We start from the raw sequence: 26,881 nt of genomic DNA, 5'->3' as shown, positions 1-26,881 counted from the left end.
CCCCCTTATGTATTATACATGGAGATCATATCCCCCCCTTATGTATTATACATGGAGATCATATCCCCCTTATGTATTATACATGGTGATCATACCCCCCCTTATGTATTATACATGGAGATCAAATCCCTCCTTATGCATTATACATGGAGATCATATCCCCCCTTATGTATTATACATGGAGATCATATCCCCCCTTATGTATTATACATGGTGATCATATCCCCCCTTATGTATTATACATGGAGATCATATCCCCCCCTTATGTATTATACATGGAGATCATATCCCCCCTTATGTATTATACATGGTGATCATATCCCCCTTATGTATTATACATGGAGATCATATCCCCCCCTTATGTATTATACATGGAGATCATATCCCCCCTTATGTATTATACATGGTGATCATATCCCCCTTATGTATTATACATGGAGATCATATCCCCCCCTTATGTATTATACATGGTGATCATATCCCCCCTTAATCTCCTCTTCTCAAGAGAGAATAAATTCAGTTCCTCTAATCTTTCCTCATAGCTGATCTCCTCTATGCCTCTTATCAGTTTGGTTGCCCTTCTCTGTACTTTCTCCAGTTCCCCAATGTTCTTTTTGTGAATTGGTGCCCAAAACTGAACTGCATATTCCAGATGAGGTCTTACTAATGATTTGTACCGGGGTAATATGATATCTCTCTCTGGAGTCTATACCTCTTTTAATACAAGAGAGGATTTTGCTCGCTTTAGAAGCCGCAGCTTGGCATTGCATGCCATTATTAAGCTTGTGATCTACCAGAACCCCCAGATCCTTCTCCACCATTGATCCCCCCAGTTGTACCCCCCCTAGTATGTATGATGCATGCATATTCTTAGCCCCCAAGTGCAGAACCTTACATTTATCAACATTAAACCTCATTTGCCACATAGTCCCCCAATTACACAGAGCATTGAGGGCGGCTTGTAAGTTGGAGACATCCTGTAAGGACGTTATTCCACGGCACAGCTTGGTGTTATCTGCAAAGACTGAAATGGGATTTATAATCTCAGACCCTATATGGTTTATAAATATATTACAAAGTAAGGGTCCCAACACTGAACCCTGGGGTACACCACTGACACCCCTAGACCAATCAGAGTATGAATCATTAACCACTACTCTCTGAATACCATCTTTTAGCCAGTTTTCTGTCCATTTACATACAGAGACAGGGCTGGGAATAAAGGAGGGAGCAGCTGGAGAAGGAAGGCACTGTAAGGAGGCCAGGATAAGGTCCATGGACCCAACTCTCTAAAGACGGTCAACCCCATATCAGTGACACATTAAGCAATATTTAAAGTGGAGTTCCACTCAACCTATCAAAAAATAAAACTCTGCAGCTACAAAAACTGTAGCTGACTTTTAAAAAACAGCCACTTACCTGTCCCTCGGTCCCATGGTGTGTCTCCCGCAGCCCGTTTCACCAGCCGTCCTGTATTCCAGGAGGCCGGCATCTTCAGTGTGGGCACCCAGCTGTGACAGCTTGCGGCTTCACAGCCAGGTACCCACTGCGCATGCGCGAGTAGCGCTGCGCTTCATGAATGGTCCTGTAGTCTTCTGAGACCTGTCATGTGTCCCAAAAAAACTACAGGGAGGGAGGACACTTTCTGCTTCTGATCGCCCAGGCGATCGGATCGTTAGTGGGAGTGGGTACCTGTCAAATTCGGTTACCCGCTCCCCAAAGGTGCCAATCCTTAATGGGGAGCAAGGGACCAGTCCTTAAAGCAGAACTTCCCCTTTTGGGTGGAGCTCTGCTTTAAAGATACTATGACACCCCACCCACAGCAAATAAAACTATACAGATATTGTAGAAATGATAATATGGGAACGTAGTTCAAGCAAAGCATGAAGAGGTCCCTGTGCATGCACACCGTGGCCCCATTAATTCCTACGGGGAGAACTGTACTTAGCAGGACCAATGGAGGCCCTATGAGTATGGCTCTTCAGGACCAATGGAGGCCCTATGAGTATGGCTCTTCAGGACCAATGGAGGCCCTATGAGTATGGCTCTTCAGGACCAATGGAGGCCCTTTGAGTATGGCTCTTCAGGATCAATGGAGGCCCTATGAGTATGGCTCTTTAGGACCAATGGAGGCCCTATGAGTATGGCTCTTCAGGACCAATGGAGGCCCTTTGAGTATGGCTCTTCAGGACCAATGGAGGCCCTTTGAGTATGGCTCTTCAGGACCAATGGAGGCCCTTTGAGTATGGCTCTTCAGGACCAATGGAGGCCCTATGAGTATGGCTCTTCAGGACCAATGGAGGCCCTATGAGTATGGCTCTTCAGGACCAATGGAGGTCCTATGAGTATGGCTCTTCAGGACCAATGGAGGCCCTATGAGTATGGCTCTTCATAGGAATGGAGGGGGTTGCTGTGCACATACGCAGCATGGTTGCTGGAACAAGGTTGGAGGTCAGTACTGGACAAGGTGGGATGAATTTGAGAAGAGGAGTGGGCATTCCTTACAGGACAACTTGATTTAAAGGTAGAGCTGGTGCTTTCCCTCCCAACATCAACTACTCACATAGCTTACACAGAAATGGTGAGGGAGATGAGGCCGGAAAGATGAGTAGGTGATCCTAAGGAGAACAGGTCCACTTTCACCTTGTATCATATGTAATCTCCAGCGCCTCAGGAAATGCACAGTCAAAGGGAAGCCAAGGGAACCAGGACAGCGACAACCAAAGGAAATGCTTCACTTTCACCTTGGCTTGGAGAACTGCCATGTACAGTATAAGCCTAGGATCCAAGGGGGTCCACAGGGACACAGGGCTGAATCTAAAGACGGCCACACATGTATATACGATTATTCAATCGATCATTCAATGAGACTATAATATTTAGGTCGAATGAGAATCGTAAAACCACGGACCCTCCAATTCGAATGATTTAGTGACCTTTAAAAAGTTTTCAATGCTGGCAAATCAATCAGCTGTAGTAGAATTTTATGAATCATTTCTGCTCAATCTAATAAAGATCTGTATGTGTGTCACGACCCCCAAATGTAAGAAAGATCGCTTAAATTATCTTTTTTTATTTAACCACCTCCTGTCCGGCCGTTGTATATAAAACAGCCAGATGGCGGCAGTGCAGGGGCAGGTGGGCATTTATAAATGGCCTCCCCACCTTGTGCTTGTGCGCGCTCCTTGGGAGCGCACAGCACCGCGATCCGGTGCCCGCTGTGTCCTCTGGACACAGTGGAACACCGTTAGTCGTACGGGACCTCTGTGCGAGGTCCCGATCATGTGATCACTGATTGGCCAATCAGTGATCACATGCAGAGTAGTAAGCAAGATGTCACTTCTGACATCATTGCTTACTACGTGTGAAATCTGTGAATGATCACAGAGGTCACATGGTACAAGGCTATTCACAACAGCCTTGTACCATGTGACAAGCTGTGACCAATCACAGCTCACACAGTTTTTCTCAATGGCTGCAAGAATGCAGCCAGAGAGAAGGAGAGATGATTGTTTTTACAGCCTTTATGGGTGTAAAAGCAACCATGTAAAGAAAAAAAAATATTCATCACCCCCCACAAGTAGTACAGTGTGTGTAGTACTGGAAACTCAGCACAGGGATGGTGACACTGTACTGCTAGGGTGACAGTATGTAGTACAAAAAAAAACAAAAAACAAATAATTAAAAAAAAAAAAAAATGTAATGATACCTAGATCAATCAATATATGTACGACCACCTTCATACAGATACTTGCAGGTATCACAAGGTCCTTGCGCTCAGCACTGCTGTTATGTGAAAAGTATTTTAGGCCCGCTCTGACTCACTTTAGACATCAGGAGTGACAACTCTTTTTTTTCTTTGGGTCACCCATACAGGATGCAAACACTTACTGCACAATATCATTTATGGGGATAGTCAATATTCTCTCGTCTAATGTCTCCACTTCCACAGTACAGCCGGTCAGAGCCTGGAACACAGCAGGAGAGATGACTGTTAACATGGTAATACAATGCCCCCTGCTGGTCAGAGTGCAAAACACAGCAGGAGAGATGACTGTTAACATGGTAATACAATGCCCCCTGCTGGTCAGAATCGAAAACACAGCATGAGAGATGACTGTTAACATGGTAATACAATGCCCCCTGCTGGTCAAAGTATAAAGGTGCAGTGCTGAATCATCAAGATTAAGCAGATGGTTATCAGATAAAAGTTTCTATTGGCTAAAAAGTGATCCCAGCCCAGCCGGCAGCTCCAGTGAATTATATTAGTGAATATAATAGCTTGTTGGACAATGCCGACTTGTAGTCAGCTCCTCAGTTTGATTGTGAATAGATGGCATGGCGTTGCATCTTTTCTCCTTTTAGATCTCTGCCCTGAGTTCCTGAGTCTGCACACCTGTTGCACCCAATATCAGAGGCTCCCATCATCTTTGTAGTGAGTTCCTGAGTCTGCACACCTGTTGCACCCAATATCAGAGGCTCCCATCATAACTGTAGTGAGTTCCTGACTCTGCACACCTGTTGCACCCAATATCAGAGGCTCCCATCATCATCATTGTAGTGAGTTCCTGACTCTGCACACCTGTTGCACCCAATATCAGAGGCTCCCATCATCATTGTAGTGAGTTCCTGACTCTGCACACCTGTTGCACCCAATATCAGAGGCTCCCATCATCATCGTTGTAGTGAGTTCCTGACTCTGCACACCTGTTGCACCCAATATCAGAGGCTCCCATCATCATTGTAGTGAGTTCCTGACTCTGCACAACTGTTGCACCCAATATCAGAGGCTCCCATCATCATCGTTGTAGTGAGTTCCTGACTCTGCACACCTGTTGCACCCAATATCAGAGGCTCCCATCATCGTTGTAGTGAGTTCCTGACTCTGCACACCTGTTGCACCCAATATCAGAGGCTCCCATCATCACTGTAGTGAGTTCCTGACTCTGCACATCTGTTGCACCCATTATCAGAGGCTCCCATCATCACTGTAGTGAGTTCCTGAGTCTGCACATCTGTTGCACCCAATATCAGAGGCTCCCATCATCACTGTAGTGAGTTCCTGACTCTGCACACCTGTTGCACCCAATATCAGAGGCTCCCATCATCATTGTAGTGAGTTCCTGACTCTGCACACCTGTTGCACCCAATATCAGAGGCTCCCATCATCATCGTTGTAGTGAGTTCCTGACTCTACACACCTGTTGCACCCAATATCAGAGGCTCCCATCATCATTGTAGTGAGTTCCTGAGTCTGCACATCTGTTGCACCCAATATCAGAGGCTCCCATCATCGTTGTAGTGAGTTCCTGACTCTGCACATCTGTTGCACCCAATATCAGAGGCTCCCATCATCATTGTAGTGAGTTCCTGACTCTGCACATCTGTTGCACCCAATATCAGAGGCTCCCATCATCGTTGTAGTGAGTTCCTGACTCTGCACACCTGTTGCACCCAATATCAGAGGCTCCCATCATCGTTGTAGTGAGTTCCTGACTCTGCACATCTGTTGCACCCAATATCAGAGGCTCCCATCATCGTTGTAGTGAGTTCCTGACTCTGCACACCTGTTGCACCCAATATCAGAGGCTCCCATCAACGTTGTAGTGAGTTCCTAACTCTGCACACCTGTTGCACCCAATATCAGAGGCTCCCATCATCATTGTAGTGAGTTCCTGACTCTGCACACCTGTTGCACCCAATATCAGAGGCTCCCATCATCATTGTAGTGAGTTCCTGAGTCTGCACACCCGCTGTGCCCGACACGAGGTGTTCCCATCATCCCTGCAATGAGCTACTGGGACTATACAACTTTTATACCCATTATGAGGGGCTCCCACCATCCCTCCAGTTCCCAGGTCTGCATACCAGTTCCCATTTTCCCTGTTCTTAGTTTCTGGGTCTCTACACCTGATGTGCCCATCATGAGCGGTTCCCACCATCCCTGTGCAGAGTTCCCGGTACTGCAAACATAGTGTGCTCATTATGAGGGATTCCTATCATCTCTGCACAGAGATCCCAGGTCTGTACTTCTGTTGTGCTCATTATGAGGGGTTCTCACCATCCCTGTGCTGAGTTTCCAGGTTTGTACACTTACTGTGCCCATTATGAAGGGATCCCACCATCCCTGTGCGGAGTTCCCAGGTCTGCACTCCTGTTGTGCTCATTATGAGGGGTTCCCACCATCCCTGTGCTGAGTTCCAAGGTCTGTACAGCTGCTGTGCCCATTATGAGGGGTTCCTACCATCCCTGTGCTGGGTTCCCAGGTCTGCACACCTTCTGTGCCTATCATGAAGGGTTCCCACCATCCCTGTATTGGATTCCCAGGTCCGTACACCTGCTGTGCCCATTATGAGGGCTTCCCACCATCCCTGTGCTGAGTTCCCAGGTCTGTACACCTGCTGTGCCCATTATGAGGGGTTCCCACCATCCCTGTGCTGAGTTCCCAGGTCTGTACACCTGCTACGCTCATTATGAGGGGTTCTCACCATCCCTGCGCTGAGTTACCGGGTCTGTACACCTGCTGTGCCCATTATGAGGGGTTCCCACCATCCCTGTGCTGAGTTCCCAGGTCTGTACACCTGCTGTGTCCATTATGAGGGGTTCCCACCATCCCTGCATGCACGGAGTTCCCAGGTCTACACACCTGCTGTGTCCATTATGAGGGGTTCCCACCATCCCTTTCCTCAGTGTCAGGGGGTCAAGGGTGACCTAAAGTCTGAAATATACTGTCGGCCAACAGCCTGACCTCACACACTGCCCAGAAGGCAATAGACAGTGTGTGAGGTTGGACAGGTTTCTGGCCAGGTACTGTCAAACATCATGTGAACTCTGACCCTCTGATTGGCCAAGCAGCAGTGAATCCCACTTTCCTTCACAAAATTGTAGTGGGAGGTTTTCCTGAAGAGGGAGGGGCATTCCCGTGAGGGAGGGGCATTCCCGAGGGAGGGGCATTCCCGTGAGGGATGGGCATTCCCGTAAGAGATGTATTTGTTACATAATATGAATGAAAAATGTGAAAAGATGATTTCCTTCCATGTCTCTCCTGAATGAGCTCATTGTCCTGCCCAGCAATGACCCTTCTCTTCTCATTTTTATCATGTTCTGCATTTTTTTCTGCCGTTTTGCTGCATTTTTCCCACTTTTTTCCCTCAATGACCCATTTCTGCTGATGCAGTTCCCTGATCTGAACTCTCACATGTTGCACTCCCTGGGAGCTATTATTGTATTTACTGGCCGTGGTCAATTCTGCGTCTCTAGATTTGGAGTGCTGAGGTCCCGGGCTCAGATCCCACCAGGGCTCACTAGGCATTGAGTTTGTATGCTGTGCAGATTTTCCCCAGCAGTCAAAAATGATTACTGCCATTCCTGCCTATTCTGTATGTACTGAAAAGTGACTCTGCTTTACTGTTCCCCTCCCAGTTCTATCAGTCAGATCACATGACTGCAATCAAAGAGCCTTCTTTGTAGCCAACTGATCATATCTCAGCATGTGCCGTCACCACCCTGCTGCTGAAGGAAGAGGATCAGCCGTGACGTCATGGTGCCGTCACCTCCCTGCTGCTTAAAGAGGAGGAGCAGTCATGACGTCATGGTGCCATCACCTCCCTGCTGCTGAAGGAAGAGGATCAGCCGTGAGATCATGGTGCCGTCACCTCCCTGCTGCTGAAGGAAGAGGATCAGCCGTGACGTCATGGTGCCGTCACCTCCCTGCTGCTGAAAGAGGAGGAGCAGCCGTGACGTCATGGTGCCGTCACCTCCCTGTTGCTGAAGGAGGAGGAGCAGCCGTGACGCCATGGTGCCGTCACCTCCCTGCTGCTGAAGGAAGAGGATCAGCCGTGACGTCATGGTGCCGTCACCTCCCTGCTGCTGAAGGAGGAGTAGCCGTGACGCCATGGTGCAGTTACCTCCCTGCTGCTGAAGGAGGAGGAGCAGCCGTGACGCCATGGTGCCGTCACCTCCCTGCTGCTGAAGGAGGAGGAGCAGCCGTGACGCCATGATGCAGTCAACTCCCTGCTGCTGAAGGAGGAGGAGTAGCTGTGACGCCATGGTGCCGTCACCTCCCTGCTGCTGAGGGAAGAGGATCAGCCGTGACGTCATGGTGCCGTCACCTCCCTGCTGCTGAGGGAAGAGGATCAGCCGTGACGTCATGGTGCCTCACCTCCCTGCTGCTGAGGGAAGAGGATCAGCCGTGACGTCATGGTGCCGTCAGCTCCCTGCTGCTGAAGGAGGATGAGAAACCGTTACGCCATGGTGCCGTTACCTCCCTGCTGCTGAAGGAGAAGGAGCAGCCGTGATGCCATGGTGGTGTTACCTCCCTGCCTCCCCCTCCCCCTAATAAATGGACAAATGAAGGAGCAGCAATAAACTTATCAGTCCTAACTCTGCTCTCTCCTCCTGTCAGCAAGTTCTCTGAAAGCACCTGTGCAAGCAGAACACTTGATTGGCTCCTAGTGCTGCCCCTTCCTTGTCCACAGTGAGTGCTGCTGCACAGCTGGCAACAGAAGTCCAATATGACAGCAGATTCAGGTATAATTAAAGCCTGTGGTTAGCCAAACATTAAAGAGAAAAATCAGCACAACAGACAGTACCTACATTCAATGTGAAGTGTCCCTTGTGCTGCTGGCTGGTCTCTTAGTTGAAATTCAGTGTCCTCTGCATCTTCCTCCCACAAACTCCACGTCCCCCACCCCACAGCTGTAATCTTCCAATGCTACAGGGGTTAATACAAGTGCTGGGCCTGTCACAGTCATCAAGAGTGCTGACTATGCCCGCCACTGCAGCCCCCCTCCTCCATTCATAAGAGATATACTATAGCTTCCATCCATATAAAGCCCTCTTAGTACAGCTTCCTCTGCACCCCCCATATGCCTGCAGTCTTAATCCTCCAGTGCTGAGAGTATTCATAGAATCAGAAGGACCTGTCACAGACACTCATCAAGAGTGTTGACTATTACCGCCTTTGCAGCCCCCTCCTCCATTCATAAAAGCTTTATTTTTATTTTTTTCAGGTACTTATAAAGCGCCGTCAATTTACTCAGCGCTTTACATATATATTGTACATTCACATCAGTCCCTAACCCTCAAGGGGTGTACAATCTAAGGTCCCTAACTTACATTCATACATACACATACTAGGGACAATTTAGGCAGGAGCCAATTAACCTCCCAGCATGTCTTTGGACTGTGGGAGGAAACCGGAATACTCGGAGAAAACCCACGCAGGCACAGGGAGAACATGCAAACTCCAGGCAGGTGGTGCCGTGGTTGGGATTCGACCCTAGTACTGCCAGGCAGGAGTGCTAACCACTTAGCCACTGTGCTGCCCAGCTGTACTATAGTTTCCATCCATATAAAGCCCTCTTAGTACAGCTTCTATGAATGGAGGAGGGGGGCAGAAAAGCCAGGCATAGACAACTCCAAGGTATATGCAAGTCAGTCTGTGACAGGTCCTGAGATGAATACTCTCAGAACTGGAAGATTATGGCTGGAGGGCAAAGGGGGGGTGCGGAGGAGTTCAGATTTGAACTTACATAGCAGCCACCAGCACAAGGCACACTTGGCATTGAATATAAGTACTGTCCCCTGTGGTGATTTTTTAGCTTAGGTTTTAACCTCCCTAGCGGTCTGATTATATCCATATTTCTGTGCTCAAAGCGGTACATTTTTTTATATGTAAATATGTTTTTTTTTTATTGTCGGCCTGTAAATTTTAGGAATAACTCACTGAAATCTGTCTGAACAAGAGTCTAGTAAACATCCCGGGTAGGATAAAACACGAAATCATAAATTATAATTTAATAAATAATCATAAAAAATAATAATATAATAAATTGAATTCAATAATATAATCAAACCAAAAACACTGAAATTTGAAATAGAGCGCCAAGTTCGCACATCACTGAGCAAAGTCGCAGAATCGTTTTCAGTGTCTGATGAGGAATTTCCCCCACGAATCATTATCACTCAATTCTGCAAGTGGTTCTGATTTACTATCGCTGTTCTCTAGCCGGTCTAAAACCAATTTTGACCTAAAGGGACGCTTTTTGGAGGCCATGGACATTTCTCAGTTTCCAGGCAGAAAGAACAGTAAAAATGCAGGCAGGGCGCAGGACAAAGCACTCGGGACAAAATGTATGTGAAATGGTTTGAAACAGCAATGGAGTACTATGTGATTTTAGTGAATGTCACTTTTTGTCATTTTCAAATTTTCCTCCAATTCCGTCCCCGTACGTCCCGACGTCGCAGGGAACGGAACCCGGAAGACAGATGCCGGCATCGGCCGGAGGACATTGCCGGGAACACTGCAGGGGGGACATCGCAGGAGCGCAGGACAAGGTAAGCGAAGAAGAGATCCCGGAGCAACCCTGCAGAGTATTCCCGAGTGTAGCTCGGGGTTACCACTTGTGGTGCTGAAACTTTACCCCGAGCTACACTCGGGAATACCGCCAGGGAGGCTACACATATTTTTAATTTTGAGAATAACTTCAGCTTCCCAAACTTCTTCGCAGGGACCTTCTTTTCCAGTCCAGCACTGCCAGGCCCTGATGAAAGCCTCAGAGCTCCAGAAATGTGTTGATTTTTAAAAAAAAATAAACCAGATTATCTGGATTGTTGATGATATCTTAGCCTCTCATCTATAAATTGATATTTGGTCAGTAAGTGATGCAATCTTTACCTTCACAAGATCGATGTTCGCTGTGTAGATCAAATCATCCCCTTGTCTGTCAAAGCGCGGGTGAGGCTTCTCCTTCACTATGAAGATGATGTCTGCTGGGATAATGTTCGGACCCTAAAACAGCAAACGAATGTAATAGAATGAGCGGCAGACCTAACCACAGCTTAGTGTACAGAGTCATTAACCACTGGAGGATTTTGAACATTCTAAAAACACTTTAACCACTTGCTGGGGGTGCATTTTGGGAGGATGTCATAGGACGTCTTCCCAGAACTGGTCCACCACGCTGTAGTCGTCTTTCGGCTATAGCGCGGTAGTAAAGTGGTTAACAAAGATCTTAGGATGCACCTCTGACATCCAGCTCATCTTCCCATGCTGTCACTCCCCCCCCCCCTTACTATTACTGGCTGTCAAAGTGACATCTGTTTTGCATCAGGCCACACTCCCACCATATGTGCAGAAAAACTGATAGAAAGAAAACGCACACAAATCAGCGAGTTTCTTGCACAGAAACAAAATCTGCATGCGATACCAGTGTTGTGGTGTGAACAGGGCACATAGAGAACAATTGACTTCTTTGTGCCCTTGCAGATTGCATGCAGAAAAATGTCTCTGCACACTGGTCTGAAAAAGGCCTTGTACAGTCAAAATACAGAGGCTCCTCAGCAAAATCAGTTTGCAGATCGTCTACAAGTGTCCTGAATCAATGTATTATTTGATTGTATTTATTTTTTCCATTCATATGGAGATCAAAGGGTTGGATCTGTGATCTGCATAAACCTTACCTAGTTTACAATTTATATATATACACACATATATACACTGTATACAGTCGTGTTCAAAATAATAGCAGTGTGTTGAAAAAAGTGAATAAAGCTGAAAATCCTTCTAATAGCTTTTATTTCCATTAGGGTGGATTCGATTTAAATCACTAGTCAGTAAGGCTTGATTTAAATCCTAGTTTTCTACATAAAGACTAATTCTTTCTGGTATAACTTTAATATACAAGTAGATGAAGATTTTTAGAATAACAACTTTTCAGATTAGTTTTTTTATCCCCAGTTTAATAGGTTAATCATTCATATTTGGACAACTTTTCTGTTGTACTTAGGAAGGAGAAAAATAATCATTACCTTAATAATAACAATTTAAATAGATTTATTCAACTGAAACAATAACATTCCAGCATATATTATTTGCTTAAACATCCATGTTTGTAACTAATTTGCCTAAACAAAATATATATATTTTAGGAAACTTAGACTGTCAGCCCCTTCCTCCTCACACTTATGCAGGCCATAGATGGGTCGAAAATCGGCTGATTTTTCGGCCGAAAATAAAATCAGCCGATTTTCGGATCGTTAGTGGGCTATTTGTTCGGCCGTTTTTCGGTATTTTGGTAGATTTTTTTTTATCGTTAAAGTTGGAAAAAAATCGGCCGATTTTGCCGATTTTCGCGGCAATGATGGGCAAATCGGCCTATTTTTTACCAATAAAAAATCTGCGCATGAGCAGTGACCTGCAAGAGGAAGACAAAAAGAAGAAAAAGAAGAAGAGGAAAAGGAAGAAGAGGATGATGATGATGAAGAAGAAGAGGAGGAGGATGATGAAGAAGAGGATGATGATGATGATGAAGAAGAGGATGATGATGAAGAAGAGGATGATGATGATGATGAAGAAGAAGAAGAGGATGATGATGATGAAGAAGAAGAGGCTGATGATGAAGAAGAGGAGGCTGATGACGAAGAAGAAGAAGAGGATGATGACGAAGAAGAAGAAGAGGATGATGACGAAGAAGAAGAGGATGATGATGATGAAGAAGGATGAAAAATAAGAGGAATTCCAGTCCGGCAAAAAGTTTCCCTGCAGAGAGCTCCGCTATTTCTTTGACAGTTCCTTGACATTTACAGCGGTTGCAACAATGTATCTATTTGTTTCCGAATAAAAACATCTGTATCCTAAATGGATACAAATAGATACATTGTTGCAACCGCTATAAATGTCAAGGAACTGTCAAAGAAATAGCGGAGCTCTCTGCAGGGACACTTTTTGCCGGCTGTAAACGGGATGAAAATTGGCCGATTTTTTTTACCATTGCTGGTAACGTCGGCTGCTTGAACTACCGATTTTTCGTTTTTTAAGAGAAAAATCGGCCGTTTTTCTCCCCGTCTATGGCCTGCATTAGTTTCACTTTCTTCTTGTGCAGATCTATTCCACTCCAAACAATCAGAAAAATATTGTTTCTATTCTATTCACTGAACTTCTTGAAACTTAGCACTGAAGGGGTTGATTCTGTATTCATAGGTTTGTAGAAGTTAGGATGAAGGTCTTTTTCTTAACTCTGTTCATGTTATAACATTTTTGCTGTGAAGAAGAGGCATGTGATTTCCGCTGAGACAAATTCAGTTTTGAGAACCGCAAAAGTAAACCGAACATCTGTGATAATATCTTGTAGGCAGAGAAACTGCCCAATAATCTTACAAAAACCCCTGGAAGAGCGTGACATTGTGAATGGATTCATGGAATTTATTTACCAAAAAAATTAAACATATACAGCCTTATTCTACATAATTAAAAAACTAATCTTTATGTCATGATGGAATAACCTTTGGATGGTAATATATTTTCCTCAAAAAGCATTTTATTTAAAAAAATCCAATTTAAATCCAAAAAATCTGATTTAAATCCAAAAAATCTGATTTAAATAAAACAAATCCGATTTTTAAAAATTTTTTTTTAAAAAAGCATTGATTTTTATCCACCCTGATTTCAATCCACACAAATGCATTGGGAACACTACACATTCTATTCTAAATCAAAGCATGAAGAAAAATACATCAAATTTGTGTTGTTCCTCTAAAAAAAATGGAAGAAAAGTGAATATTAGACGGTTCAAAAAAAAAAAAAAAAAAAAAAAAAAAAAAAAAAAAATCGCAGTGTTTGTATTCTTCTTTACAAACTCAAACATTCACTATATAAACTGACAAATGTTTGAAGATTTTGCTTTCCTTTGAATGACTTCATGAATATTTGGTTGTAGTCGCACTGTTTCTGAGAACTGCTGTACATCTGTGTTGCATGGAGTCACCCAACTTCTGGCCCCTGTGATCAGGTATTCCAGCCCAGGATGATTGGACTACATTCCACAGTTCTTCTCTATTTCTTGGTTTTGCCTCAGAAACAGCATTTTTGATGTCACCCCACAAGTTTTCTATTGGATTAAGATCCGGGGATTGGGCTGGCCACTCCATAACGTCCATCTTGTTGGTCTGGAACCAAGATGTTGCACGTTTACTGGTGTGTTTGGGGTCGTTGTCTTGTTGGAACACCCATTTCAAGGGCATTTCCTCTTCAGCATAAGGCAGCATGACCTCTTCAAGTATTCTGATGTATTCAAACTGATCCATGATCCCTGGTATGCGATAAATAGGCCCAACGCCGTAGTATGAGAAACATCCCCATATCATGATGCTTGCACCACCATGCTTCACTGTCTTCACAGTGTATTGTGGCCTGAATTCAGTGTTTGGGGGTCGTCTGACAAACTGTCTCCGCCCACTAGACCCAAAAAGAACAATCTTACTTTCATCAGTCCACAAAATGTTGCGCCATTTCTCTTTAGGCCAGTCAATGTGCTCTTTGGCAAATTGTAACCTCTTCAGCACATGTCTTTTTTCCAACAGTGGGACTTTGCGGGGGCTTCTTGCAGATAGCTTGGCTTCACATAGGTGTCTTCTAATTGTAACAGTCCTCACAGGGAACGTCACACCTTCTTTCATCTTCCTGGAGCTGATTGTTGGCTGAGTCCGCGCCATTTTGGCTATTCTCCTATCCATTTGAATGGTAGTTTTTCGCTTTCTTCCACGTCTTTCAGGTTTTGGTTGCCATTTTAAAGCATTTGCGATCATTTTAGCTGAGCAGCCTATCATTTTCTGCACTTCTTTATATGTTTTCCCCTCTCCAATCAACTTTTTAATCAAGGTACGCTGTTCTTCTGAACAATGTCTGGAATGCCCCATTTTCCTCAGAATTTCAGAGAGAAATGCACTGTAACCAGCATGTACAACATTTGCTGCCTTCCTTCCTTAAATAAGGGCAATAATTGCCACCTGTTTTTCAAAGAATGAATGACCTCACTAATAGAACTCCACACTGCTATTATTTTGAACATGCCCCTTTCAATGAGTGATTCAATGACACAGAATCAGCAGCATGCATGTCATGACTGTTGGGTCTGTTGGATTTCTATTACTCTACTACACCTGCTAGTAAATTATTTGCCATGTAGAAATATCATTTCTACCAAAAACAGTGATTGATCCGGTTAGTGATGTCTGACGGCTATTATTTTGAACACAACTGTATATATACACACACATGCACACACACACTCTTTTTCAGATCTCCTAAACTCACAGTCCACTTTTCAGACAATTCTTCTTGTTATCACTCATGGTATAACATGGAGCATAGTTGCATACATCATCCCCCACACCCAAACCACCCCTCTCCTCCCATAGCTGAACTGCAGGGTGCTTTATAATGCAGCATTTTGTGATTAAATGGAATTGGCCCCGTCATCCAGGCCTGGGATCACGCACAGTGACAGGGACAGAGGGACTCTGCACAGCACCATGGAGATCCCTCCTCCTTCTTCAGCATGTCACACTGTTCTGTAGTCCATCCATATTTTCTTCAGCCACATAACAGGAGGTTTGCATCTCCATATAGATCTGCAGCTGGGAGAAAACTTTGAAAGAGCCTGCAAGTTGCACCCCCATGACACACACATAGCAGGTGCAATGCTCTGCAGCTCCATTGTAAAAAGTCAGTAAATGCACATTGAATGAATGTTGCTGCACTTTTTTTTCAAAAGGTGGACTAAGCTTTTAATACCGTTTTATCAGAGTTTCCCTCTATTTAGAGAGTCTGGAAATATTTTCTGTATAATATATTGATTTGTGTTGCAAAAAAAGGGATTCAAGTTTTGATATCTTTAACCTCCCTAGCGGTCTGATTATGTCCATATTTCTGTGCTCAAAGCGGTACTTTTTTTGCATGGAAATATGTATTTTTTTTTATTGCAGGCCTGTAATTTTTAGGAATAACTCACTGAAATCTGTCCGAACAAGAGTCCAGTAAACATCCCAGGGATGATAAAATTTGAAACACGAAATCATAAATTATAATTTAATAAATAATCATAAAAAATAATAATAAATTTAATTCAATAATATAATCAAACCAAAAACACTGAAAATTGAAATAGAGCGCCAAGTTCGCACATCACAGAGCTCAGTCGCAGAATCGTTTTCAGTGTCTGATGATGAATTTCCCCCACGAATCATTATCACTCAATTCTGCAAGTGATTCTAATTTACTATCGCTGTTCTCTAGCCGGTCTAAAACCAATTTTGACCTAAAGGGACGCTTTTTGGACGCCATGGACGTTTCTCAGTTTCCAGGCAGAAAGAACAGTAAAAATGCAGGCAGGGCGCCGGACAAAGCACTCGGGACTAATGTATGTGAAATGGTTTGATACAGGAATGTTTTACTATGTGATTTTAGTGAATGTCACTTTTTGTCATTTTCAAATTTCCCGCCAGTTCCGTCCCCCGTACGTCCCGACGTCGCAGGGAACGGAACCCAGAAGACAGATGCCGGCATCCACCAGATTACATTTCCGGGGACACTGCAGGAGGGACATCGCGGGAGCGAAGGACAAGGTAAGAGAAGAGATCCCGGAGCAGCACCGCATGGTATTCCCGAGTGTAGCTCAGGGTTACCGCTTGTGGTACTGAAACTTTACCCCGAGCTACACTCAGGAATACCGCCAGGGAGGTTAAGGGATATCTAAACCCAAAAACAAACATGTAACCTATTGAAGATTACCAGTCCTGAGATGTGCTGGCTGCATTCATTTTCCTTTTTCCCCCATTTATTTTCAACTAATGATCTACCAGTAACACACTTCCTGTCCTAGGATGGCAACACCCAATACTATATCTATGGAGGAGCAGCTTTGTCACTCTAGGACAGGACTACAGAGCAACTCCCCTGCTCCTATTTTTCATAACATGGGGAAGGTGTTATGTAGTCCCCAAAGCTGGCTGGGTATTTATTTATTTCAGGTGCTTATACAGCCCCATCAATTTACGCAGCGCATCACATATATATATTGTACATTCACATCAATCCCTAACCCTCAAGGGGTGTACAATCTAAGGTCCCTATCTCACATTCATACATACACATACTAGGGACAATTTAGACAGGAGCCAGTTAACCTACCAGCATGTCTTTGGAGTGTGGGAGGAAACCGAGGGGCGGAGGTGCCATGGCTGGGATTAGAACCAACGACCCTAGTACTGCCATTTAGCCACTGCGCTGCCCGGGGTACAATAATAACTAATAAAAGTCAGCAAAAGGCAAAGAATAGAGAAATGTATCACCTTACTGAATTTCTGGCAGGATCAACAAGTATTTTTTTTTCACTGATCAGACAGATATAAAGAGGTCTGGCATGAATCTACCAGTAACTGTTAATAGTAGAAAATTTTCCACTTTAAACCAAATCATTCAGCAGAGAAGAAGGATAATTCCATCCTCCTGAGGACACTAAGCGAAGCTGGACATGTGTGAGGTGGGAGTGGTTATAGCCTCAAAGGGGCTGGCCTTCAGTTTTCTATTGGCCAGCCACCCATTACTCCTGTAGGTGGCAGTATAACCCTAGGTGTCTTACTATCATGCTGTGTCCCCCAATGGACAATAAAGATAACGCTTTTAATGGAATATTTAATAGGCTATAAAAAGGTTGCAAAAATCTCCCTCCACGTATGTATGACTTTAGATAGTAATGGGGTCCATACGCAGATTTTATTTTATTGGACCTGTGGTTGTGTTTTATGTGGCTGGTTGAGATCAGGGGCGGACTGACAACTCATGGGGCCCCCGGGCAATAGGGGATCATGGGGCCCCTGTTTCCTTGCCCAAACTCAAAAAAGCCTATGAAAAAGGTACCAGGGACATCTCATGAGGCCCCCTACTGACACCGGGCCCTTGAGCAGTGCCCGAATTTCCAAATGGCCAGTCCGCCCCTGGCTGAGATGCAATGTTGCTTAGCAGATGCATTTGGAGCAGTAAATAACAAGTGCAGTAAGTGGCCCTCACCTGGTCTCCCTCATTGGGGAAGGTGATCCGGGTTCCAGGCTTCCAGCCAGACTGGACATCAATGGAGAGAATTTTGTCCCGTATGCTGGATGTGTGACCATCTTCATTCATGACCTGCGGAGGACAGGAAGGAGTCATGTGATCTCAAACAGACAGCAAATGAGTAAAACAGCAAATGTCAGTCTGCACATATACAGTCATGGCCAAAAATATTGGCACCCCTGCATTTCTGTCACATAATGCACCAGTTCGCCTATAAAATGTTTGAAGTTACAAATGTTTCGGCATTCTCATGTTAATTTCTTTTGTTTGTATCAGTATTACACAAAAAAGTGGAGAAACAAAAATCCAAATCTGACACATTCCACGCAAAACCCCAAAAATGGACTGGACAAAATTATTGGCACCCTCAATGTAATATTTGGTAGCACACACCTTGGAAAAAAATAGCAAGTCTATCACTTCCTGTAACCATCTTTCTTACACCTCTCTATTGGAATTTTGAACCACATGATTGGAAGGGTTCCTCTTCCCAGTTGCTGTTTTTAGATCTCTCCACAGGAGCTCTATGGGATTGAGATCTGGACTTATTGCTGGCCAGTTCAGGACTCTCCAGCACTTTGTCTGAAACCATTTCTGGGTGCTTTTTGGCGTGTGCTTTGGGTCATTGTCTTGCTCCAAAAGGATTTTGGCTTCCTCAGGTAAGTTTTGGCAAACTCCAATCTGGCTTTTTTATGTTTCTGTGTCAGCAGTGGGGTCCTCCTGGGTCTCCTACCATAGTGTCCCTTTTCATTCAGATGGTGACGTATAGTGCGAGCCAACACAGTTGTACCCTGTGCCTGGAGGTCAGCTTGAATTTGTCTGGAAGTTGACTGAGGTTATTTATCCACCATTCCAGCAATCCTTCATTTCAATCTTTGATCAATTTTTCTCTTTTCTCTCTTTTTCCAGAGAGATTAGATACAGTGCCATGGGCTGTAAACTTCTTGACAATGTTGAGCACAGTGGACACAGGAACATTAAGATCTCTGGAGATGGACTTGTAATCTTGAGATTGTCCATGGTTTTCCACAATTTTTGTTCTCAAATCCTCAGACAATTCTTTGCTGCTCTTTATCTTCTCTATGCTCCATGTGGCACACAGAGACAGAAAGGATGAGTCAATTTTTACCATTTTAATGGTTGTCGGTGTGATTTCTATATTGTCAGCACCTGTTAAGTGATACAGGTGAGTGTAATTAAAAATGACAGGAGCATCACAAACTTGGAATGCAATTATTTCTTACAATTCCGAGAAGGTGCCAATAATTTTGTCCAGTCCATTTTTGAAGTTTTGGGTGGAATGTGTCAGATTTGGCTTTTTGTTTCTCCACTTTTTTGTGTCATAATAATACAAACAAAAGAAATAAACATGAGAATGCCAAAATATTTGTAATTGCAAGTACTCTCCAGTGCCTCAGGATATGCACAGCCAAAAGGGAAGCCAAGGGTACCAGGACAGCGACAACCAAAGGAAATGTTCCAGGGGTGCAGCCCTCCTCAGACGGGGGAAATCAGCCACTGGATTTTCTCTCTATTTGTAATTGCAACAATGTTCTGGGCAAAGTGGTGCACTATCTGAAATGCAGGGATGTCATTGGCCATATCTGCAGATACATACAGGCTGATCTTAGAGTTTCAGCCTACCTTTAAATGGATTCCTAGTTATAGGTGGAGTAGCTGAGTTAGCCCCTGGCTTCTATATAGCTAAGGTTCTCCACAATGTTATAATTAGCAGCTCTGCTCCTGTCCACCTGGGAGATTTGAGCGTTCCCAGCCACCTTTGTCTGTTCCAGCTCCTCCTGTTAATTATTTGTAATATGCAGTGGGAAAAATAATGATTTGATCCCCTGAAGATTTTGTAAGTTTGCCGTCTTACAAAGAAATGAAGGGTCTATGATTTTTGTCATAGGTGTATTTTAAATGATGGAGACAGAATATCAACGAAAAATACAGAAAAAATCCATGATACAAATACTATAAATGGAGTTGCAGTTTAGTGAGAAAAATAAGTATTTGATCCCCTACCAACCAACAATGATTCTGGCTCCCACAGGCTGGCTATGTGCTCATGTGGTACACAGGTTAGTCCTGTCAGTTTAAGAAGGCTCTGCTAACGACAACTCATTATGTGTATAAAAGACACCTGTCCACAGAATCTCTTTCTTGGGCACCACCATGGGCAAGACCAAAGATCTGTCAGAGGACGTCAGGGACAAGATTGTAGACCTGCACAAGGCTGGAATGGGCTACAAGACCATCAGCAAGAAGCTTGGTGAGAAGGAGACAATTGTTGGAGCAATTATTCACAAATAAAAGAAATACAAAATAACCAATCGCCCTCGGTCTGGAGCTCCATGCAAGATTTCACCTCATTGGGTAAGGATAATCATGAAAAATGGGAGGAGCTTGTGAATGATCTCAAGGCAGTTGGGAACAAAGTCACCAAACAAACCATTGGTAACACACTACGCCGCCATGGATTGAAATCCTGCAGTGCCCGCAAGGTCCCCCTTCTCAAGAAGGCACATGTAGAGGCCCATCTGAAGTTTGCCAATGAACATCTAACGATTAAGAGAAGGATTGGGAGAAAGTGTTGTGGAAAGATGAGACCACAATTGAACTCATTGGCATTAACTTGACTCGTTGTGTTTGAAGGAAGGAAAATGCTGACTATGACCCTAAGAACACATCCCTACAGTCAAGCATGAAGGTGGAAACATGTTCTGGGGCCGTTTCTCTGCTAAAGGTACAGGCTGACTTTGCTGCATTGAGGGGCCAATGGACGGGGCCATGTATTGTAAAATCTTGGATGAGAACCTTCTTCCCTGAAGATGGGTTGTGGATGGGTCTTCCAGCATGACAATGACCCAAAACATACCACCAAGGCAACAAAGGAGTGGCTCAAGAAGAAACACGCTAAGGTCATGGAGTGGTCCAGCCAGTCTCCAGACCTGAATCTTATAGAAAATTTATGGAGGGAGCTGAAACTTCGAGTTGTCAAGAGACAGCCAAGAAACCTTAAGGATTTAGAGAAGATCTGTAAAGAAGAGTGGACCAAAATCCCTCCTGAGATGTGTGCAAACCTGGGAACCAACTACAAGAAACGTCTTACCTCTGTGCTTGCCAACAAGGGTTTCTCCACTAAGTACTAAATCATGTTTTGCTTGGGGATCAAATACTTATTTTACTCACTGAACTGCAACTCAATTTATAACATTTGTATCATGGGGTTTTTCCTGGACTTTTGGTGGACATTGTCTCTATCATTTAAAATACACCTATGATAAAAATTATAGACCCTTCATTTTCTTTGTAAGTGGGCAAACACAAAATCTGCAGGGGATCAAATAATTATTTTCCCCACTGTACATATGCTCTCATAATGGGGACAGCGGGTGTACAGACCTGGGAACCCAGCACAGGGATGGTGGGAATCCCTCAATAGGCACAGCAGAAGTACAGACCTGGGATCACTCAGCATAGGGATGGTGGGAACCCTTCATAATGGGCACAGCAGGTGTACAGACCAGGAACTCAGCGCAGGGATGATGGAAACCCTTCATAATAGGCACAGCAGGTGTACAGACCCAGGAACTCAGTGCAGGGATAGTGGGAACCTTTCATAATGGGCACAGTAGGTGTACAGACCTGGAAACTTGGCACAGGAATCTCACTAATAGAGAGTTTTAGAGAGTTGAAAGTGGCTACTGGGGGAAAAAGGGGTTAAGTCTCCAGCATCATCAAAGGGTGAATTATCTGTTTTATCAAATGATTGGTCTCCCTGTCTAAGGTGCCCTATCTGCAAGGGAGTCTCACTCCTGCATTCTCCTTAACCTCTGCTGGGTTGTCATCTTAGTCTGCACTCTGGATAGGAAGATTCCCCATGAAAGAGAAAGTGATGGGGTGGAAATTAACCCTGTGTGAGCCCAAACACCCCCGAATCCCTTTGTAGACCTCCTCCCTTACCCTGCGTGAAATTTTCATTTTCTTTGTGCAGCCGAAATACAAGTCCTCCAATGAAAGGTAGAGGTCTCCCTCGATGGGTGGGCCTTGTTTCTTCACCCCTCTTCCTCGTAGCCCTCCGAACCCTGTGTTCACCTCCGAGCCATCCAGCGTGAAAAAGTCTTAGAGGAGGATAAAAGGACAAGAAAATGATTGGACACCAGTGTGTGGACTGTCTGTGATACCACAACTAAGGAAGCCATTGGGCCCAATCTACTAAGGATTGTTATAAAGATACTTCACCACTCATGTTACATCTGACCTCCAGCCTTCCCCTTCAGTCTCGCTTACTCTGATTTCACTGCACACTGTGAGCATCTCACAATGTACAGTTGTGTTAAAAATAATAGCAGTCAGACATCACTAACCGGATCAATCACTGTTTTTGGTAGAAATTATATTTCTACATGGCAAATAATTTACTAGCAGGTGTAGTAGAGTAATAGAAATCCAACAGACCCAACAGTCATGACATGCATGCTGCTGATTCTGTGTCATTGAATCACTCATTGAAAGGGGCATGTTCAAAATAATAGCAGTGTGGAGTTCTATTAGTGAGGTCATTCATTCTTTGAAAAACAGGTGCCAATTATTGCCCTTATTTAAGGAAGGAAGGCAGCAAATGTTGTACATGCTGGTTACAGTGCATTTCTCTCTGAAATTCTGAGGAAAATGGGTCATTCCAGACATTGTTCAGAAGAACAGCGTACCTTAATTAAAAAGTTGATTGGAGAGGGGAAAACATATAAAGAAGTGTAGAAAATGATCGGCTGCTCAGCTAAAATGATCGCAAATGCTTTAAAATGGCAACCAAAACCTGAAAGACGTGGAAGAAAGCGAAAAACTACCATTGGAATGGATAGAAGAATAGCCAAAATGGCGCGGACTCAGCCAACAATCAGCTCCAGGAAGATGAAAGAAGGTGTAAAGTTCCCTGTGAGGACTGTTACAATTAGAAGACGCCTATGTGAAGCCAAGCTATCTGCAAGAAGCCCCCGCAAAGTCCCACTGTTGGAAAAAGACGTGCTGAAGAGGTTACAATTTGCCAAAGAGCACATTGACTGGCCTAAAGAGAAATGGTGCAACATTTTGTGGACTGATGAAAGTAAGATTGTTCTTTTTGGGTCTAGTGGCCGGAGACAGTTTGTCAGACGACCCCCAAACACTGAATTCAGGCCACAATACACTGTGAAGACAGTGAAGCATGGTGGTGCAAGCATCATGATATGGGGATATTTCTCATACTACGGTGTTGGGCCTATTTATCACATACCAGGGATCATGGATCAGTTTGAATACATCAGAATACTTGAAGAGGTCATGCTGCCTTATGCTGAAGAGGAAATGCCCTTGAAATGGGTGTTCCAACAAGACAACGACCCCAAACACACCAGTAAACGTGCAACATCTTGGTTCCAGACCAACAAGATTGGCGTTATGGAGTGGCCAGCCCAATCCCCGGATCTTAATCCAATAGAAAACTTGTGGGGTGACATCAAAAATGCCGTTTCTGAGGCAAAACCAAGAAATAGAGAAGAACTGTGGAATGTCGTCCAATCATCCTGGGCTGGAATACCTGATCACAGGGGCCAGAAATTGGGTGACTCCATGCAACACAGATGTACAGCAGTTCTCAGAAACAATGCGACTACAACCAAATATTCATGAAGTCATTCAAAGGAAAGCAAAATCTTCAAACATTTTTCAGTTTATATAGTGAATGTTTGAGTTTGTAAAGAAGAATACAAACACTGCGATTTTTTTGTACCGTCTAATATTCACTTTTCTTCAATTTTTTTAGAGGAACAACACAAATTTGATGTATTTTTCTTCATGTTTTGATTTGGAATAGAATGTGTCGTGTTCCCAATGCATTTGTGTGGATGGAAATAAAAGCTATTAGAAGGATTTTCAGCTTTATTCACTTTTTTCAACATACTGCTATTATTTTGAACACAACTGTACATAAGAAGCAGAGACAAGTCAGAAGAAGCCTGTCTTAAAGTGGAGTTTCACTCGACTTATCAAAAAATAAAAGTCAGCAGCTACAAAAACTGTAGCTGCTGACTTTTAGAAAACAGCCACTTACCTGTCCCTCGGTTCCATGGTGTGTCCCCCGCAGCCCCTTTCCCCGGCCGTCCTGTATCCCAGAAGGCCGGCATCTTCAGTTTGGGCACACGGCTGTGAGTAGTGCTGCACTTCATGAATGGTCCTGTAGACTTCTGGGACATGTCACGTGTTCCAAAAGACTACAGGGAGGGAGGAATGGAGGACACCTTCCGCTTCAGATCGCCTAGGCCAGGGGTAGGCAACCTGAGAACCGCAGGACTACAAGTTCCATCATGCCTCTGCATGTCATAGCTGTAACTGTCAGTTTTGTAATCTTTGCAATGCCACATGGGAAATGTAGTTCCACAACAGCTAGAGAGCCACAGGTTACCTACCCCTGGCATAGGTGATCGGACCGGAAGTGGGAGAGGGTACCTGCCAAATTCGGGTACCCGCTCCCCCGCCCCCAAAGGTGCCAATCCTTAATGGGGAGCAGTACTTAAAGTGGAACTTCCCCTTTTGGGTGGAGCTCCGCTTTAAGCCTCATTTCTCGGCTGTGGGACGTCCAGCATCATCTAGCCACCCCAGCCTGACTGTCCATGTCCTGCCTCTTTCATTTATTGGATTTCAGTTCTGTCAATCACGGAGGATCGTCTTCATTCAAATGCAGCATTCCTAAGAACAGTCACTCTTCCAGACTGATACCCACCCTTCAAGGTGTGGCAATTGTTGTAGAAATCTTCTCAAGAGCCAGCCTACTGCTTGCCTCAGGACTGAGGGCTCTTGAGAGGAGTCCTGAGACAGGGGGCTGTCATGTTTTACAAAATGCTATGTACAGCACCCTGATGGCCCCTCCCACCAGCCACGATCTGCCTGCATTGTACAGAGTAGCACAGAGCCCCAGTGATGACATCAGTAAGTCCAAAATAAGGTATGTCATGGAAATGGAAAGATTTATCCTCTTCATGCCGGCCGAACGCAAATGTGTGGCCTCCCGACGTCTGGGCCTAGAACGGCCGCACATTAGCGTTCTATTAAAAAAGGACATATGTGCCGAGAGCACGCGCCCTGCGCACTCCCAGCCAGGGGGGGACTGACAACTCATGGGGCCCCCGGGAATTAGGGGATCATGGGGCCCCTGTGTCCTTGCCCAAACTCAAAAAAGCCTATGAAAAAAAAAGGTACAAGGGGCATCTCATGGGGCCCCCTACTGACCCCGGGCCCTCGGGCAGCGCCCGAGTTTCCAAATGGTCAGTCTGCCCCTGGTCCCAGCACACATGTCCGGTACTCACAGAAAGGTCCCGATCTCCTCTTTCGATCGGGACCTTTCCTGATCGTGTGACCGCCGTGACGCGTCGTCACGGCGGTCACATGACCCTAAACCCCGCCCCTCCTCCCGACTTCTGAAACTCTTAAAGGGCCGGGAGGCGCCAGCGTGAAGGGGTTAATTTAACACATTTCTGTTCTTACCTTCAAACGGATTATCTCCTCCGAAAAATTCTTTGAAGGTCTTCTCCGGATTCCCATGATAACTGTAACTCAAGGTCCAGGCCTCTTCACCTCCAAATTCGGCTGGGATTCCGCCCTTCAGACCCTCCTCTCCAAATTTGTCATAGGTGGCCTTCTTCCTCACTGCAGGGAATAGATTAAAATGGTTATAGGATGGCCAACTTCCCGGCTCTGCTCCTGTCCACTTGTGGGAGCTCCATCTGTTGTATTCTCCACAATATAAACCAGGTATAACATCCAGAAGGGATGGTGGGAACCCCTCATAATGATCACAGCAGGTGTACAGACCTGGGAACTCAGCACAGGGATGGTGGGAACCCCTCATAATGGGCAGAGCAGATGTACAGACCCGGGAACTCAGCACAGTGATGGTGGACACCCCTCATAATGGGCGCAGCAGGTGTGCAGACCTGGTATTTTAGCACAGGGATGGTGGGAACCCCTTATAATGGGCCCAGCAGGTGTACAGACCCGGGACCTCAGCACAGGGATGGTAGGAACCCCTCATAACAGGTACAACGGGTGTACAGACCCAGGAACTCAGCACAGGGATGGTAGGATCCCCTCATAGCAGGTACAGTAGATGTACAGACATGGGATCTTAGCACATGAATGGTGGGAACCCCTCATAATGGGCACAGAAGATGTACAGACCCGGGAACTCAGCACAGGGATGGTGGGAACCCTTCAAAATGGGCACAGCAGGTGTACAGAACCAGGAACTCAGCACAGAGATGGTGGGAACCCCTCATAATGAGCACAGCAGGTATACAGACCTGGGATCCTAGTACAGGGATGGTGGGAACCCCTCATGATGGGCACAGCAGGTATACAGACCTGGGATCTTAGTACAGGGATGATGGGAACCCCTCATGATGAGCACAGCAGGTATACAGACCTGGGATCTTAGTACAGGGATGGTGGGAACCCCTCATGGTGGGCACATCAGGTGTGAAGTCCCAGGAACTCAGCACAGGGATAATGGGAACCACTCAGGATGAGCACAGCAGGTATACAGACCTGGGATCTTAGTACAGGGATGATGGGAACCCCTCATGATGAGCACAGCAGGTATACAGACCTGGGATCTTAGTACAGGGATGGTGGGAACCCCTCATGGTGGGCACATCAGGTGTGAAGTCCCAGGAACTCAGCACAGGGATAATGGGAACCACTCAGGATGAGCACAGCAGGTATACAGACCTGGGATCTTAGCACAGGGATGGTGGGAGCCCTTCATAATGAGCACAGCAGGTGTTTGGGGTTCAGACCCAGGAACTTAGCCCAGGGATGGTGGAAATCCCTCATGAAGAGGACAACAGGTGTGTGGACTCAGGGGCTCAGCACAGGGATGGCATGCTGCAATGCACGTCTGTTGATGGTGCATTGGGGCACCAAAACAGATAAGGTGCATTGCTGTGCATTACCACA

The 26,881-nt window shown here is 45.1% G+C and overlaps 1 protein-coding gene across 1 annotated transcript in view; it reads right to left on the bottom strand.

Moving 5' to 3' along the window:
- The window catches only part of DNAJB13 (DnaJ heat shock protein family (Hsp40) member B13), a 47,941-nt gene that overhangs the window by 14,271 nt on the left and 6,789 nt on the right, over positions 1–26,881 (bottom strand). Inside the window, exons 3-7 of the mRNA XM_089656479.1 lie at positions 25,412–25,573; positions 21,857–22,014; positions 17,849–17,962; positions 10,679–10,792; positions 3,892–3,968 (exon numbers count right to left, since the gene is read on the bottom strand). Of these exons, the coding sequence (XP_089512605.1) occupies positions 3,892–3,968; positions 10,679–10,792; positions 17,849–17,962; positions 21,857–22,014; positions 25,412–25,573 (625 nt within the window). The remainder of the gene's footprint in view (positions 1–3,891; positions 3,969–10,678; positions 10,793–17,848; positions 17,963–21,856; positions 22,015–25,411; positions 25,574–26,881) is intronic.

The sequence above is a fragment of the Staurois parvus genome, unplaced genomic scaffold, assembly GCF_062004578.1.
Source record: "Staurois parvus isolate SC_StPar_1 unplaced genomic scaffold, SC_StPar_1.0 ptg000909l, whole genome shotgun sequence".
NCBI lineage: Eukaryota > Metazoa > Chordata > Amphibia > Anura > Ranidae > Staurois > Staurois parvus.
The sequence above is the reverse complement of the archived record's forward strand: the minus strand, read 5'-3'. Positions and strand labels throughout refer to the sequence as shown.